The sequence below is a fragment of the Sus scrofa genome, chromosome 13, assembly GCF_000003025.6.
Source record: "Sus scrofa isolate TJ Tabasco breed Duroc chromosome 13, Sscrofa11.1, whole genome shotgun sequence".
NCBI classification, from domain to species: Eukaryota; Metazoa; Chordata; class Mammalia; order Artiodactyla; family Suidae; genus Sus; species Sus scrofa.
In genome coordinates this window covers 30,420,977-30,438,001 of record NC_010455.5, presented here as the reverse complement: position 1 = coordinate 30,438,001, position 17,025 = coordinate 30,420,977, and the positions used below count along the sequence as shown (strand labels likewise).

Sequence of the window (17,025 nt, the reverse complement as noted above, 5' to 3'; positions counted from 1 at the left end):
GGGAATATTTAAATTTAGTAAAGGGGAGGCCATGGTTGGCTGAGATGATTAAGGAAAGCTTACTAGTAGAGAAAGGACTGATCTGAGCTGTAAAAAAGCCCAAATCCACAAATGTGAAGAAAAGGGCATGATTGTGGAGGAGACTGAAGAGGCAGCCTACCCAGAGCTGATGGCTTTCACAGCATAGGCAATGGATTAAGGTCCTTGGTTCATTTGGCAAATGTTTATTAAGCACCTACATTGTTCTAGGCATATTAGGTGCTGAGGATACACTAGTGAATAAAACCCCGCAAAACTCTTTGCCTTAGTAGAGCTTAAGTAAGATGTTAGATGTTATATGCTACGTGTGCATATGTATGCATAGTTAATGTGTGTGTATACATACTATATGTTATGGGCTGGGAGATAAAATTGGGAAGGGCAAGGTCTGGATTTCAGTTCTAAGTTTTATCATCTGATTAGGCCCTATTGAGAAACTGATAATTTGGTGAATGTGTCTAAGCCCTGGAAACAGCCAGCTAGAGCCTCTGAGGCAGAATCATGACTGTCATGTTGGGAACTGAGGAGTAGGTGAGTGGGTTGGGGCCTGGGTGAGCAGGAGGAGATAAGAGGATAAAGTCAGAGATAATGTCCTCCTGGCCACAGAATTCCCAGTACTTTCCTTTTACTCTGATTAAAATGTGGAATACATGCAAAGTGCTAGTGTGATCTTCCTTACATTTAAGTGGGGATCAGTCTATCTGCTGTTTATAGAGAATAAATTTAAAGGTTGCAGAGTTAGAAAAGGGGAGACTGGGAAGGAGGCTGTTAAGATAATCTACATGAGATGGTGGCGGTAGGCATGGAAGTGAAGATCAATGGTCAAGTTCTGGGTAGAGTTTAAAGGTATTGCCAATAGGATGTGATTTTAGAAAGGTTTGTTGTACGTTACAGCAAATTAAGGAACAAGAATAGAAAGTTAACTTCATACTTCCCCAGAAGAATTCTTTTTAATGTTGTTTTCTGCTTGTTCATAGTAATTCACCTCAGTACTGCCTGTCAAATTATTGACTCTCTTGTTAGATGTGCACCATGATGTTACAAGTTGTTTTGTTATAATGGCCAAACACAGGGTATATCGAAGTTCCCACGCCAGGGACTGAATCTGTGCTGCAGCTGTGGCAGTGCTGGATCCTTTATTTTTTATTTATTTATTTATTTTTGTCTTTTTGCCATTTCTTGGGCCACTCCCACAGCATATGGAGGTTCCCAGGCTAGGGGTCCAGTCGGAGCTGTAGCTGCCAGCCTACGCCAGAGCCACAGCAACGCGGAATCCGAGCTGCGTCTGAGACCTACACCACAGCTCACGGCAATGCCGTGTGCCGGATCGTTGACCCACTGAGAAAGGCCAGGGACCGAACCCGCAACCTCATGGTTCCTAGTCGGGTTCGTTAACCACTGCGCCACAACAGGAACTCCAAGTGCTGGATCCTTTAACCGACTATGCTGGGCCCAGGATCTAACCCTTGCCTCTGCAGTTTGATTCTTAAATTGCTGCTCGACAGCGGGAACTCTGTTATGGGTAGTTTTATTTGAGATTAAGAAAGCTATATTTAGCAGGTTTACTTCTGAGTCAAAATAGATGTGGCCTCAGGCAGCAGGCACATTACAAAGAAACAATGACCAGTCACAACTATTGTGCAGACTTTCCTTTAGGTTTCCGCCTCCAAAAGCACAGGTAGAGGCAGAAAGATAAGAGTTATGTTATTTGTTTTTCCAGAGGTTTAAGAAGGAATGAATATGTCTGGTTTTTTAATTTAAGTAGATGTCTGGCAACTGACATAAAACCTTTCAAAGAAAGGTGTGTTTATTTACTTCAGTTCCGAGGCCAAGTAGTCAGAGGCTTCAAGACTCAGCTGATATTTCAAGCCCTCGGCAGGGTAAATGGATTTTTGAGCCCCCACCTCCTTTTACTCTTTCTCACCCCTCCCTGTTTTATGCAGATGAAATTGGGAGAAGAGCTCTGTGTGAATTTCAGCTGCACTTGCAGCTGTGTGTGCATTTGGGGTCTTGGTGTAGAAAAGTGCCCTTGTTATGTTCCAGTTCCGCTTGGATTCGACTACTTTATACACACACAGTATGGGAGTGAAGGGGAAGAGGAAGGCAGGGTTTGAATGCAGTGGAGGATGGGGGTGTCTTCAGATCGTGGCCACAGGCAGCTTTGTATGGAACTGGGTTCCCTAGAGCCAGATTGGATCCTTGAAAGAAAGTGAACAGATTCATCAATGCCCTATTTACTTGAACAGTTTACACTGTTGGGTTTAGCTATTGGGACTTTATATATAGTCCTCAGAAATAGAAGAGAGAAGAATACCACGTTATCTGAAGCATGTAATAACTTGGGCAATTTGGCTATTTTGTGATTACAAAGGTCATTGTGTGATGAAAGTTTTTTTCAAGTGATAAGTGAATAAATTAAAAAGTGTCTTCTATCCTCAATTTCATTCCTAGCAATAATCACTGTTAATAGTTTTGTGTCTTCCAAAACATTTTCAGTGTGCACACAATGTTTATGCATGGACACAAAGGGTTTACTTTTTTAATATAATTGACTAGTTATAAATATTGTTGCCACTTTTTTGTTATGTTTTTACTTGTGTATCTCAGACATAACCTTACATCAAAAATAATACTTTAGGAGTTCCTGCTGTGGTGCAACGGTATAGGCAGCATTTCTTTAGCACCAGGACATAGGTTCAGTCCTCAGCCCAGCACAGTGGATTAAAGGATCCAGCGTTGCTGCAGCTGTAGTTCAGGTCTAATCTTTGGCTCCATATACCACAGGGCGGCTAAAAAATGAGGGGGAAAAAATTTAGTGATACACACATACAGTTTTGATTTCCAGATGTAGAATCACTGGGTCAATGGCTTCATGAATTTCACGTTTGCTCAGTATTATCAGACTCTCCTCAAAAATTCGCAGTTCACATTAACGTTCGATTGCCACAAAAGTGAATGCAGTCTTCATTTGGATTCAATAACAATAGGAATCCATAAAAGAGAGGTATTTATTTTGGGGGGGCAGATTGTGACTATAAGCTCTATTGCATGTGCTCTAAAGCAGAAGTGTCCTCCTGGAGTCAGGTAATTGACCTACTGTCTGGACATTGCTTTCACTCCAGAGGACCTATTATTCCACAGTGGATCTCAAGCTTAAAATGGGTTTGTTTGTTTGTTTTAGGGCCACACCCACAGCATATGGAGGTTCCTGGGCTAGGGGTTGAATCGGAGCTGTAGCCACTGGCTTATACCACAGCCACTGCAACTCGGGATCCAAGCTGCATCTGTGACCTGCATCACAGCTCATGGCAATGCCTGATCCTTAACCCACTGAGTGAGGCCAGGGATCAAACCTTCGTCCTCATGGATGCTAGTCAGATGCATTTCCACTGAGCCCTGATGGGAGTTCCTAAACTGGGTTCTTTTTAGAGTATGTGTGTGTATATTTAATTATATCCTTTAAAATTTTTCAGATTACTTTTAATTACCTTCTGTGTTTTGAAATAACAAATGAAGCTCAAGAAGAAATTATTATTGAAGTTAGTTCATTTGTAGACAAGGAAAATAGGGCAGATTTTTTTTTTTCCAAGATTAACACCTTGATGAGAAAGTCAGTTACCAAAGAAAGGATGGATTGGTTTAAAAAAAAAAAAAATTCCCTTGAGAGACACAAAATCTTCCTCCAGTAATGGTTCAGCATTTTATTTTATTTTATTTATTTATTTATTTATTTATTTATTTATTTATTTATTTATTTTGCTTTTTAGGGCCATACCTGAGACATATGGAAGTCCCCAGGCTAGGGATCGAGATGGAGCTATGGCTGCTAGCGTATACCATAGCCACAGCAAAACAGGATCCATAACCCACTGGACCAGGCCAGGAATTGAACCCACATCCTCATGATTACTAGTCAGATTTGTTTCCACTGTGCCACAATGGGAATTCCCAGTTCAACTTTTTAAAAAGCAGATCTTTTGAGAAGTTCTTGCTGTGGCACAGTGAGTTAAAATTCAACTGCAGTGGCTCATGTTGCTGAGGAGGTGCAGGTTCAGTCTGGCCGGGCACAGTAGGTTGAAGGATCCAGCATTGCTGCAACTATGGCATAGGTTGAAATAAAATATAAGCAGATTTTGATCTATATTCTATAGTTCTTACAGGACTTCAGCCAAGCTCTCCAGACCATTAGCGATTCAATAAGAACATAGGTTGAGGTTCTTTTCTGGCAATCTGTTTAAGTCTAACCTCAGCAAAGTGCTAAATTTCCTGGAAAGAATAATTGGAAGAAAGCAAAACCCAAGACTAATGGTTAGATTATTTAGATTCCTTTTCTTTTAGTCTGCTTCTTACTTACGCTATCTCACTGATTAGTCATCTTGCAGAGCTGGACTTCCAGAGGATTCTCTTGCTATTTACATCTTGTAGCTCTCCTCTCGTTTTGAAAAAAAAAAGATAAGATGAGCCAGTCTTTAGCCTCTTCAAGTTAGCCATAGAAAGTGAAGAGCCCATGCCAGTCTGTAGGACTATGGTAGCACCGTGCCTTCTCTGTCCTGATAACCCTCAACTACACACAAAAGTGTTCCTTTCAGGTCTCCTTCTCCCAAGGGACACTCTGTTAGCCATCTAACCAACACCCAGGACATAAGCTTTACCATCTGCTCTGTTTGCTCTCCTCCTCACCTGGCTATCCGTCTTGTCTCTCTACTATGTCCATGGCTTATCTTCCCAGACCCAGTCCAACTTGACATTCCCCACTTGCCACTTCCTAATAGCTAGTGATGCTTCTCACTAGGTTCCAAGGGACCTTTCCCTAAGCAGCTGTCTGCTAAGAGCCCAGATTCTGAGCTAATTCTCATGCATATTCCATCTAGATTTTGCTAAGGATAGTATGCAGTGTTTATCTGTAGAACTGGCTACTCCCAAGAGCTAAAATGTTACATTTCCTTAATTTACCAAATGCCTTGGACTAGTGCTCTCCAACAGAAATACACTGTGAACCGTATATGTAATTTAAAATTTTCTAGTACCCACATTTAAAAAGTAATAAAATTGTAATAATTTATTTAAGCAAATATAAGCATACAATATTATTTTAACATGTAATCAATATGGGAAATTATTTTTTTCATACTAAGTCTTCAAAATTCAGCCTGTATTTTACATTTACAGCACATCTCATTTTAGATTAGCTGCATTTTAACTGCTCAGTTCCTTCTGACTGCTGTAGGAATGCCTCCCCATGAGTAAGATCTTGCTTTCAAATGGTGGGATAGAACATTATAGAAGAGAAATAGTGCTGCTAACCTTCCTTATGATCTTTATACTACTATCTTCTAGAACTCTGTTTTTATTTTCCTTTATACTCAAGTTAATTTTCTTTGTCAACCCTGGGTTTCAGTTAATTTTGATAGCATTTATGGTGGGCTCCATTTTTCTGATTACTGCCAGGCAGGTGGTTTCTGAATTCCCTGGCACATAAATTAATTATTTCTCTGTATTTTTTTTTTTGTCTTTTGTCTTTGTTGTTGTTGTTGTTGTTGCTATTTCTTGGGCCGCTCCCGCAGCATATGGAGGTTCCCAGGCTAGGGGTCGAATCGGAGCTGTAGCCACCGGCCTACGCCAGAGCCACAGCAACGCGGGATCCGAGCCACGTCTGCAACCTACACCACAGCTCACGGCAACGCCGGATCGTTAACCCACTGAGCAAGGGCAGGGACCGAACCCGCAACCTCATGGTTCCTAGTCGGATTCGTTAACCACTGCACCACGACGGGAACTCCTTTTCTCTGTATTTTAATTTGGGTCCCAGAAAAATTATCTTGCTTATAGTCTTCAAACAACGATTCATGCAGATTTTTATTTAGGCATCTAATATATGCTGTGAATATGTCACCCAGTATAATTTTGGGTACTTAGAAGCTAAGATTTACAGTGGCACTGCCAAAGTTCTATATAGAAAATGTGTATTTTTGCATCTAAGGCCACGCCCACTCATCCAGAAGACTTAACTCAGGTGTCACATTCTAAAATAGAAACCAAAAGAATCACATACAGAAGAGAGCACCTGGAAATGTTGGTTGGACTAAAATATTAGTATCTGAGGGACTATTAAAAGGAAAAGAGAGACTTGTTGTACCTGGGGAAGAGTAAGGCAGTTGAAGAAACTATTTTTTAAATATCTACATGCCTGCCAAACAAAGGGAATTACATTTGTTCTGGGTCCAGTAGCCCCCACTGGGTGACAGTTACAAGGAAAGGCAGAACTGTATTTAACATAGAGAAGAACTTGACTTCATGCTAGTCAAGAAATAATGCCTTTTTCTCGCACTGATTGTTGCAGGAGGCGAGGTGGCTGTGTAACTGATGAGGTGTGGGGAATTTAGGCATCATGTTAATGTCCTGCCTTGGCATCCAATCCTGAGAGCCTCTCCGTGATATCATTTATCTTCCCCTTTCTTTCCTTAATAGTTAGAACAACAGAGGCAGCAGTTGCTTACTGAACGCCAGAATTTCCACATGGAACAGCTGAAATACGCTGAGTTGCGAGCCCGACAGCAAATGGAACAGCAGCAGCATGGGCAGAACCCTCAACAGGCACACCAGCACTCAGGAGGACCTGGCTTGCCACCACTTGGAGCAGCAGGGCACCCTGGCATGATGCCTCATCAGCAGCCCCCTCCCTACCCTCTAATGCACCACCAGATGCCGCCACCCCATCCACCACAGCCAGGTGAGAAGAAGGCCTTGCTCACAGTATAAGGTGGGGTTGTACCTTGGTACAGAGCATCAAAGGGGCAAACCACAGTGTTGGTGACTTCTAACTGAGATAGTTCAGAATATCCATTGTCATCCAGGAAATTGTAGGCAAATGAAATGGTTTTATAACCAAGACCACATAATGCCTGCCATTTTCTCTTTCTAGGTTCTTCTTAGCATGATGCCTTTTCTTGTATAGGTCAGTAGTGTATCCCCAAGTTCCTTAAAAACTCATCCTTGGATTGTCTACACTTTTTCTTTCCTTTCCCCCCCCCCCTTTTTTGCCCACCCTGCAGTATATGGAGTTCCCAGGCCAGGGGTCGTATCTAAACCCCAATTATAGCAATACCAGATCCTTAACCGCTGGGCCAGGGATCTAAGCTGCGTACCAGTGCTTCCAAGATGCCACCAATCCCATTGCACTACAGAGGGAACCCCAACTCTACACTTTTTTTAAAAATAGATATTTTCAAAGATAGACATATGCAAAAAGAATAATACAGTGAACTCTTAAGCTGCAGCTTCAGCAATAATCACCCTTTCTGCCATTTTTCACTTTTTGCTGTGGAAATCTTCTGGTACAGACAAAAGTAGAGAAAATAGTGTAATAACCCTCCAGATACCTACTGAACAGCTTCAAAATTATCAATATTTTACCTTTTCCTGTAGTTGATTTCTAGTTTTCATGCCATTGTGGGCAGAGAATGTGCTTGAAATAATTTCTGTACTCTTAAATTCGTTGAGCTTAGTTTTGTGCCCCAGTATGTGGTCAGTCCTTGAGAATGTTCCATGTGCACTTGAAAAGACTGTATATTCTGGGTTTTTTGGATGTAATGTCCTAAAAATATCAGTGAAGTCTCACTATTCTATTGTGTCATTTAGGATCTCTGTTACCTTATTGATTTTCTGTCTAGAAGATCTGCCCATTGATGTGAGTGGGATGTTAAAGTCTCCTACTGTTACTGTATTCCCATCAGTGTCTCCTTTTTTGTCGGTTAGTATTTGTTTTATGTATTTGGGTGCTCCTATATTGAGAGTATATATATTGACGAGTGTAATGCCCTTTTCTTAGGATTTTCCCCTTTAGAACTTTGTATATATCTTACCACTCTCTTTTGGCCTATAGTGTTTCTATAGAAAAATCAGCTGATAGCCTAACAGGTTTTTTTTTTTTTAAGGTTTTTATTGTTTCTATTATAGTTGATTTACATTGTTCTGTCAATTTCTGCTGTACAGCAAAGTGACCCAGTCATACATATATATATATACATATATATATATATATATACATATATATATACGTATATATATATACATGTATATATATATACATATATACATGTATATATATATACACATATACATTCTTTTTCTTATGTTAGCCTCCATCCTGTTCCATCACAAATGACTAGATATAGTTCCCTGTGCTCTACAGCAGGATCTTATTGCTTATCCACTCCAAATGCAGTAGTTCGCATCTACTAACCCCAGACTCCCAGTCCATCCCACTCCCTCCACCTCCCCCTTGGCAACCACAAGTCTGTTCTCCATGTCCATGAGTTTGTTTCTTTTCTGTGGAAAGGTTCATTTGTGCTGTATGTTGGATTTCAGATATAAGTGATATCATGTGGTATTTGTCTTTCTCTTTCTGACTTACTTCACTTAGTATGAGAGTTCCATCCATGTTGCTGAAAATGGCATTATTTTGTTCTTTTTAATGGATGAGTAGTAGTCCATTGTGTATATATACCACATATTCTTAATCCATTCATCTGTCAGTGGGCATTTAGGTTGTTTTCATGTCTTGGCTACTTGTATAGTGCTGCAGTGAACATATGTTTTGCATGTATCTTTTTCAGTGAAAGTTTTGTTTGGGTATATGCACAGGAGTGGGATTGCTAGGTCATATGGTAGTTATATATTTAGTTTTCTAAGGTACTTATGGGGGTTCTTACAATCAACTCTTTGTTTTTCTCTTGCTGCCTCTAGAATCCTCTCCTTATCTTAAACTTTTGCCATTTTTGTTGTAATATATCTTGGTATAGGTCTGTTTGGTTTCAACTTATTTGGGGCCCTCTATGCTTCCTGTCTTTGGATATCTGTTTCCTTCTTCTGATTTGGACGTTAAATGTCTTTAAATGTTTTCATTTGGGAGTTCCTGTTGTGGCTCAGCAGAAGCAAATCCAACAAGGAACCATGAGGTTGAGGGTTCGATCTCTGGCCTCACTCAGTGAGTTAAGGATCCAGTGTTGCCACGAGCTATGGAGTAGGTCACAGGTGCAGCTTGGATCTTGCGTTGCTGTGGCTCTGTTGTAGTCTGGCAGCTGTAGCTCCAATTCGACCCCTAGCTTGGGAACCTCCATATGCCAGGGGCTTGACTCTAAAAAGACAAAAAAAAAAAAAAAAAAGTTTCGTTTGTTTGAATTTGCTGATAGTTTTCTTCCATCTACTTTATTTTTATTTTTCAGCCACACTTGGGACATGTGGAAGTTCCCAGGCCAGGGATCTGCAGTTTTCTGGTGTGCCACACAGGAACTTCCTCTTCAATTTATTTTAATATGTTAACAATTCACCCTCCCTTTTTTGCCTTTTTTTAAATGCCATTCATGTGTTAAAGAAATCAGGGTTTTCTGCCTATGGCTGTGCCCAAAAGGGCACTCAAGGTGCATATGTCATTTCACATGTCCCTCTCCCTGCCTCTCCTCCCTCCCAGCATCTCCCATAAATAAACCAGAGGGTGGTAATGGATATTTTAGCAGGTTCAGGTTCACATTTGGGGGCATGGGCATTTTTCCTGTAATGTCAGTTCTCTCTTTGTGATATCAAGATTGGTCAGTGGTTCTGGTGTTGTTAGGCTGACTATCTGTTACATAGCTCCCAATTAGACTTGCTAAAGGTTTTACCCACTGTTCCGAATGGCTTCCTATATCAGGTTTTTTCATCAAGTGTTGCAAAATGGTAAGACTTCTAAATTTATTTATTGATTTATTTATTTATATTTTTTCTGCACTTATTAGCAGTGACTGTTTTATTTAAAAAAAAAAAAAACTTTTGTTTACTAATTATTTATTTATCCTGAAAATGAGTCCTTACAGGAAAAGCTGAATAAATGCTTCATTCTTTCCCTTTATCAGTTACCTGAATAATGGGTTTTCCTCCTTGAAGCAAACCCCACAGTCTCTAAAGGTGACCAAATAAGGGTTTTTTTTTCTGTTGTGTGTGTATTTTTTTAATATTGTGCTTTATATCTTTTTTTTTTTTTGTATTTTTATGTGTTTCACTCTCTTATGGACATTATTTTTCATGCTCAAAATCATCCATGGTGCCCTCTCAAGTTGTCAGCTATTTACCAAATTTGAACCACCTTGGAAGTTGACCTCAGAAAACTTTCAAACTTAACTACTAACATCATTAAAACCTAAAATGTTACCTTTAATTTCATCATCCCTTTCCCTGTCCCAGTATTCCATCCCTTCCTAGAAGGCAGGATATATGGCTGTGTGCTGTGTATTATATTACTCTTATAGCAGTCTTCCTGTATGATTTTTATGAGTACTTTATGGTAACATTCCAAATGCCTCCCAGAGCCAAAGTTGGTGCTCTCTGGTGTAGGATGCAAGTTCTCTAGCCACGGCATGTAGAAATGAGCTGGGAGAAATATTGAGAGACACTCGGAAGGCTGAGAAGATCCCAACATGACTAAACCTCAAATGACAGAAATAACCAGGCATATTTGCCCAGGGAAGCTGTGACTGAAAAAACTATGATCTGCCAACTACCAACATGATTGTTTTAATTTACAGTCCAAATCATGTTTAGGTATTAGTATTTATTGACTTGACTCAAAAATGGGGCTAGGTTGACTTTCATTAAAAAGCATTTTTTCTCTGTCTCTCATACACTCTTTTGTTTTTTGCTTTTTGTTTTTTTTGTCCTTTTGCTATTTCTTTGGGCCGCTCCCGAGGCATATGGAGGTTCCCAGGCTAGGGGTCCAATCAGAGCTGTAGCCACTGGCCTACGCCAGAGCCGTAGCAACATGGGATCCGAGCCGCGTCTGCAACCTACACCACAGCTCACGGCAACGCCAGATCCTTAACCCACTGAGCAAGGGCAGGGACCGAACCCGCAACCTCATGGTTCCTAGTCGGATTCGTTAACCACTGTGCCACGACGGGAACTCCACACACTGTTTTTGGTTGTTTTTTTTTTCCTTTCCTTTCTTTTCCCGCCACACCTGCAGCATATAGACATTCCCAGCTATTGGTCGAATCAGAGCTGCAGCTGCATGCCTATGCCACAGCCACTGCAACACTGAATCTGAGTCCATCTGTAACCTAACACAGCTTGTGGCAACACTGGGTCCTTAACCCACTCAGCGAGGCCAGTGATTGAACCTGTGTCCTCACAGAGATGTGTCTGGTTCTTAACCTGCTGAGCCACAAAAGGAACACCCCACATGCAATCTATTAAACTGCAGTTGTGGGATTTACTGCTATTATGAGACTTGTTCCATGATCTAAATGATATTTGTGGGGATAATCTTAGAAATCTGCTAAGCTCACAACACAGGATCGTTCCTTCCTCAGTTCTGTCATTTAGTTTGTACCTCTGCAGTCCTCACTTTCCCACTCCTTTAATTCATTCAGATGCTTAGAATTTTATAGAAAGAGTAGCATCTGTATGCTGCTATCTCTCTTCCTGGGCTGTCATTTGGTCCTACTCCTAACTAGGAAAACAGTGTGATTTCATGAGGTGAATCCTGATTTAAAGCCTTACTAGTTCTGCCTGTAAGACTGCCATTCCAAAGGGCACAAGGTGAATAGTCATGACAGCCACGGGTTCTTGAGCACATGCATGGATGATATCCCTTGCCCACACACTGGACCATTGTATCTGTGACCACACATGGGGAACCAAGGAGAGTGCTCTGTTGGTGGTGCTGCTGTTTCCTTAGGTGTTCTTGATTGTGCTGCTTATATTGAGCAAGGAGCACAGCATTGAATGCAGGGCGTCTCCTACAGGGCCCTTGGCACACAGTCAGTCATCACTCAGTATCTACCAGGGATTGGTTCCAGGAGCCTTCATGGATACCAAAATCAACAGATGCTCAAGTCCCTTGTATAAAATGACATGGTACAGTGAATATAGTTGACTTTCCATATCCACAGATGCAGATCCCATGGATGTGGAAGAACGGTTGGCCAAATATATTTAAAGGAGGATTACCTATCAGTGAGTTGAGTCAAAAGGAAATGACAAAAATCTAGTAAGTGTAGTGTAAGCCTTGCCCTCCCCTTGGCGTTTTATAGACAATGAGGCACTCTTGAGTATTCTTGCCTCATGGATCCGGAGTGAGCTGCTTGCATTGGCATAGGCTTTGTTATGTGTCTCTGTGTGAAAAGCAGAGAGAGAAGTACATGTTAATTTAAATATATTTATGGTTTCTTCATTAATAGTCTAAGAATTTTTAGGGAGTTCCCATCATGGCTCAGTGGTTAACGAATCTGACTAGGAACCATGAGGTTGCGGGTTCGGTCCCTGCCCTTGCTCAGTGGGTTAACGATCCGGCGTTGCCGTGAGCTGTGGTGTAGGTTGCAGACACGGCTCGGATCCTGCATTGCTGTGGCTCTGGCATAGGCCGGCTGCTGCAGCTTGGATTAGACCCCCTAGCCTGGGAACCTCCTTATGCTGCGGGAGCAGCCCAAGAAATGGCAAAAAGACAAAAAAAAAAAAAAAAAAAAGTAAGAATTTTTAGAAGTGCCTAAAAAATCAGAATGGGAATCGATCTGATTTGATGAGAACTTAGGGATAGTAGAGATGTTTTAATGATAAAACTAGAACATTTTGCATCAACTAGTAAAATACTGGTTGTTCAAGAAGACATTTTGGTTTTAAGCCCCCAAGTTAGACCCACTTACATGGTCCTCTCTGTGGGAAGTAGTAGTTAGGAAAGAATTACAACCAATCCTCACTTCCCAGCTTCTCCTTCTCCCTCCCACTCCCCAGCTCAGAGCCCCACACTGAAAAGGGAAAAGAACTAGCTCATCACATCAGCCAAGTTTGTATTATCTGCGGTGCCTTTGGTCCTGCTTGCATCATGTGATAACAAGGCTGCCGTGCCACTTTCCGGAGTAGCAGGTTACCCTTTCAAAGAGAACAGTGAGGCCCCAGTCTGCAACAAAGAGCGTCTGTCGCAGGCGCCCCCCGGAAGCTGTTTCGGGAGAAGCAGTCTCCCAGGAGCCTGGGCTTCCCCTCACTTGGCCCTGATTGTGTTATTTCCGTTCTCCAGGGGACTCAGCCAGAAAATGCGCTGTGGATGGTTAGAAACAGCAGTGAAACGTGCTGGAGATTGGAAATTCAGGTTTCTATTCCTAGTTTCGTATTCTTTACCCACCTGCCTCTCCCACCCCAAAGAATAAAAATAAAACTTTAAATAATACTCCATTAGGTGTAAAGACTGTAACGCTTTAGAAGATCCAATAAACCTGAGTGTGGGGGATTTTTCCACTAGGCAAAGCCTAATTTTAGCAGAGCTTTCCGTATTTGAGGCTTCAGATGCCTGCTGAGTTTTGGTGGGTTTTTTTTTTTTTTTTTTTCCATTTTTTTTTTCTAAGCTTGTATATAGGTCAGACTCCCAGTTATGCTTTGATACTGCTATTCTGAAGCCACAGCTCTTTCTCACCTCCCTCTACTAGGGAAGGAAACACCCGAATTTTTTTTTTTTTTTTTAGTGGAAAATACATAACACATCCTTTATTTTGTTTGGTGGGGTCTGCTTCTGTGCATTTCAGGTATGTATGGGCCAGATTTCTTCATGTTTAGTAAGAATTATGAAAATGCTTTCAGTGTCATTCATTTAAAAGGTGTGAGAGATTTCTATCAGAAACTAGAAAACCCAAGACATTTAGATTTCAAAAGAGCAGGGTTTGACTTCTAGGGCATGGATTTTGTTTTCTTCTTAGTCCTCTTAAATTCTACCCAATTTCAAATTGGGTCTTTAGAAATCAGCTTTAAGGGAGTGCCCACAGAGTTCTTTTCGTGGCTTAGCAGAAAGGAATCTGACTAGGGTCCACGCAGAGTGGTTTTTTTGTTTGTTTGTTTGTTTGTTTTAGGGCTGCACCCCTAGCATAAAAAGGTTCCCAGGCTAGGGGTCAAATCGGAACTGCAGCCACCAGCCTACAGCCAAAGCCACAACAACTCGGGATCCAAGCTGAGGCTGTGATCTATACCACAGCTCACGTCAATGCTGGATCCTTAACCATCTGGCCTCTCTCAGTGGGTTAAGGATCCAGCATTGCAGCTGCAGCTCCTATTGGACCCCTAGCCTGGGAACCTCCATATGCCGCAGGTACGGACCTAAAAAATAAAAAAATATAATCTAAAAAAAAATTTTTTTTAATCAGGAGTTCCCGTCGTGGTGCAGTGGTTAACGAATCTGACTGGGAACCATGAGGTTGCGGGTTCGGTCCCTGCCCTTGCTCAGTGGGTTAAGGATCTGGCGTTGCCGTGAGCTGTGGTGTAGGTTGCAGACAGGACTCGGATCCCGCGTTGCTGTGGCTCTGGCGTAGCCAGTGGCTACAGCTCTGATTGGACCCCTAACCTGGGAACCTCCATATGCCGCAGGAGCGGCCCAAGAAATGGCGAAAAGACAAAAAAAAAAAAAGAAAAAAATTAATCAGCTTTAAAACAAGGTCCTTGATGCGAAGGAAGGAATAATGACCATCAAGGTCAGACAGGCTTGGGTTTGAGTCTCAGCTCAATCTGAAATTACTTGTAACTTTGGACCAAATTACATAGACTCTCCGAGACTTAGTTTCCTTATCTTCAAGCCTGGCCTATAAATGGTGCAGTTTTCCTAATAACCTGGAGGATTCTATGAGATAACTGTCATTGCCTGGCAAGTGGCAGGCCCCAAAAACTCCAACATTCAGTCACATCCCTAGGCATACCTCTGGGTGTCACAGAGACTTGGCCCCACTCTTAGTGCTTCTTGCTTTCCTGAGAAATGTTTGTGCAAGTCCCAGAAGTAGAAGTAAACTGTTTTTCCTGTCGTTTTTCCTTTTTGCTGCCCCCCTCCCAAAGTGTCATTGCCCTCTCATACCTTGAACACGAATTTCCCAGTGACTTTATGGCTCCGTTTGTGACAGGAGTATAGAACAACTTTGTTTTACAGAAGGCTTCAGGATTTGTAGCAAGAGAAAGGGAAGGTTTTTCTAGCGCTTGGGCTTATAGCCTTGGGGTTATAGCAAAAGCTATTCTGTCCCAGTATGTTGCCATGGAGATATGGGGAAATAGGTAAATGGGCCACTGCCACTGAACAGGTAGTGTTTTGTTTTGTTTTTTTTTCCCACTGTACAGCAAGGGGATCAAGTTACCCTTACATGTATACATTACAATTACTTTTTTTTTTTTTTTTTTTTTTTGTCTTTTGTCTTTTGTCTTTTGGTTGTTGTTGTTGCTATTTCTTGGGCCGCTCCCGCGGCATATGGAGGTTCCCAGGCTAGGGGTTGAATCGGAGCTGTAGCCACCAGCCTACACCAGAGCCACAGCAACGCGGGATCCGAGCCACGTCTGCAACTTACACCACAGCTCATGGCAACGCCGGATCGTTAACCCACTGAGCAAGGGCAGGGACCGAACCCGCAACCTCATGGTTCCTAGTCGGATTCGTTAACCACTGCGCCACGACAGGAACTCCTACAATTACATTTTTTTTCCCCACCCTTTGTTCTGTTGCAACATGAGTATCTAGACAAAGTTCTCAATGCTATTCAGCAGGATCTCCTTGTAAATCTATTCTAAGTTGTGTCTGATAAGCCCAAGCTGCCGATCCCTCCCACTCCCTCCCCCTCCCATCAGGCAGCCACAAGTCTCTTCTCCAAGTCCATGATTTTCTTTTCTGAGGAGATGTTCATTTGTGCTGGATATTAGATTCCAGTTATAAGTGATATCGTATGGTATTTGTCTTTGTCTTTCTGGCTCATTTCACTCACTATGAGATTCTCTAGTTCCATCCATGTTGCTGCAAATGGCATTATGTCATTCTTTTTTATGGCTGAGTAGTATTCCATTGTGTATATATACCACACCTTCCTAATCCAATCATCTGTCATGGACATTTAGGTTGTTTCCATGTCCTGGCTATTGTGAATAGTGCTGCAATGAACATGCGGGTGCATATGTCTCTTTTAAGTAGATCTTTGTCCGGATAGATGCCCAAGAGTGGGATTGTTGGGTCATATGGAAGTTCTATGTATAGATTTCTAAGGTATCTCCAAACTGTTCTCCATAGTGGCTGTACCAGTTTACATTCCCACCAACAGTGCAGGAGGGTTCCCTTTTCTCCACACCCCCTCCAGCATTTGTTATTTGTGGATTTATTAATGATGGCCATTCTGACTGGTGTGAGGTGGTATCTCATGGTAGTTCTGATTTGCATTTCTCTTATAATCAGTGATGTTGAGCATTTTTTCATGTGTTTGTTGGCCATCTGTATATTTTCTTTGGAGAAATGTCTATTCATGTCTTTTGCCCATTTTTCCGTTGATTGAATTGGCTTTTTTGCTGTTGGGTTGTATAAGTTGTTTATATATTCTAGAGATTAAGCCCTTGTCGGTTGCACCATTTGAAACTATTTTCTCCCTTTCTGTAAGTTGTCTTTTTGTTTTCTTTTTGGTTTCCTTTGCTGTGCAAAAGCTTTTCGGTTTGATTAGGTCCCATGGGTTTATTTTTGCTCTAGTTTCTATTGCTTTGGGAGACTGACCTGAGAAAATATTCATGATGTTGATGTCAGAGACTGTTTTGCCTATGTTTTCTTCTAGGAGTTTGATGGTGTCCTGTCATATATTTAAGTCTTTCAGCCATTTGGAGTTTATTTTTGTGCATGGTGTGAGGGTGTGTTCTAGTTTCATTGCTTTGCCTGCAGCTGTCCAGGTTCCCCAGCAATGCTTGCTGAATAGACTTTCCTTTTCCCATTTGATGTTCTTGCCTCCCTTGTCAAAGATTAATTGACCATAGGTGTCAGGGTTTATTTCCGGATTCTCTATTCTGTTCCATTGGTCTGTCTGTCTGTTTTGATACCAGTACCACACTGTTTTGATGACTGTGGCTTTGTAGTATTTCTTGAAGTCTGGGAGAGTGATGCCTCCTGCTTGGTTTTTGTTTCTCAGGGTTGCTTTGGCGATTCTGGGTCTTTTGTTGTTCCATATAAATGTTTGGATTGTTTGTTCT

The 17,025-nt window shown here is 41.6% G+C and overlaps 1 protein-coding gene across 1 annotated transcript in view; it reads left to right on the top strand.

Annotated features, from left to right (window-relative positions):
• SMARCC1 (SWI/SNF related, matrix associated, actin dependent regulator of chromatin subfamily c member 1) overlaps nt 1-17,025 on the top strand; it is a 166,292-nt gene that overhangs the window by 138,269 nt on the left and 10,998 nt on the right. Inside the window, 1 exon segment of the mRNA XM_021068731.1 lies at nt 6,508-6,769. Coding sequence (XP_020924390.1) covers nt 6,508-6,769 — 262 coding nt within the window.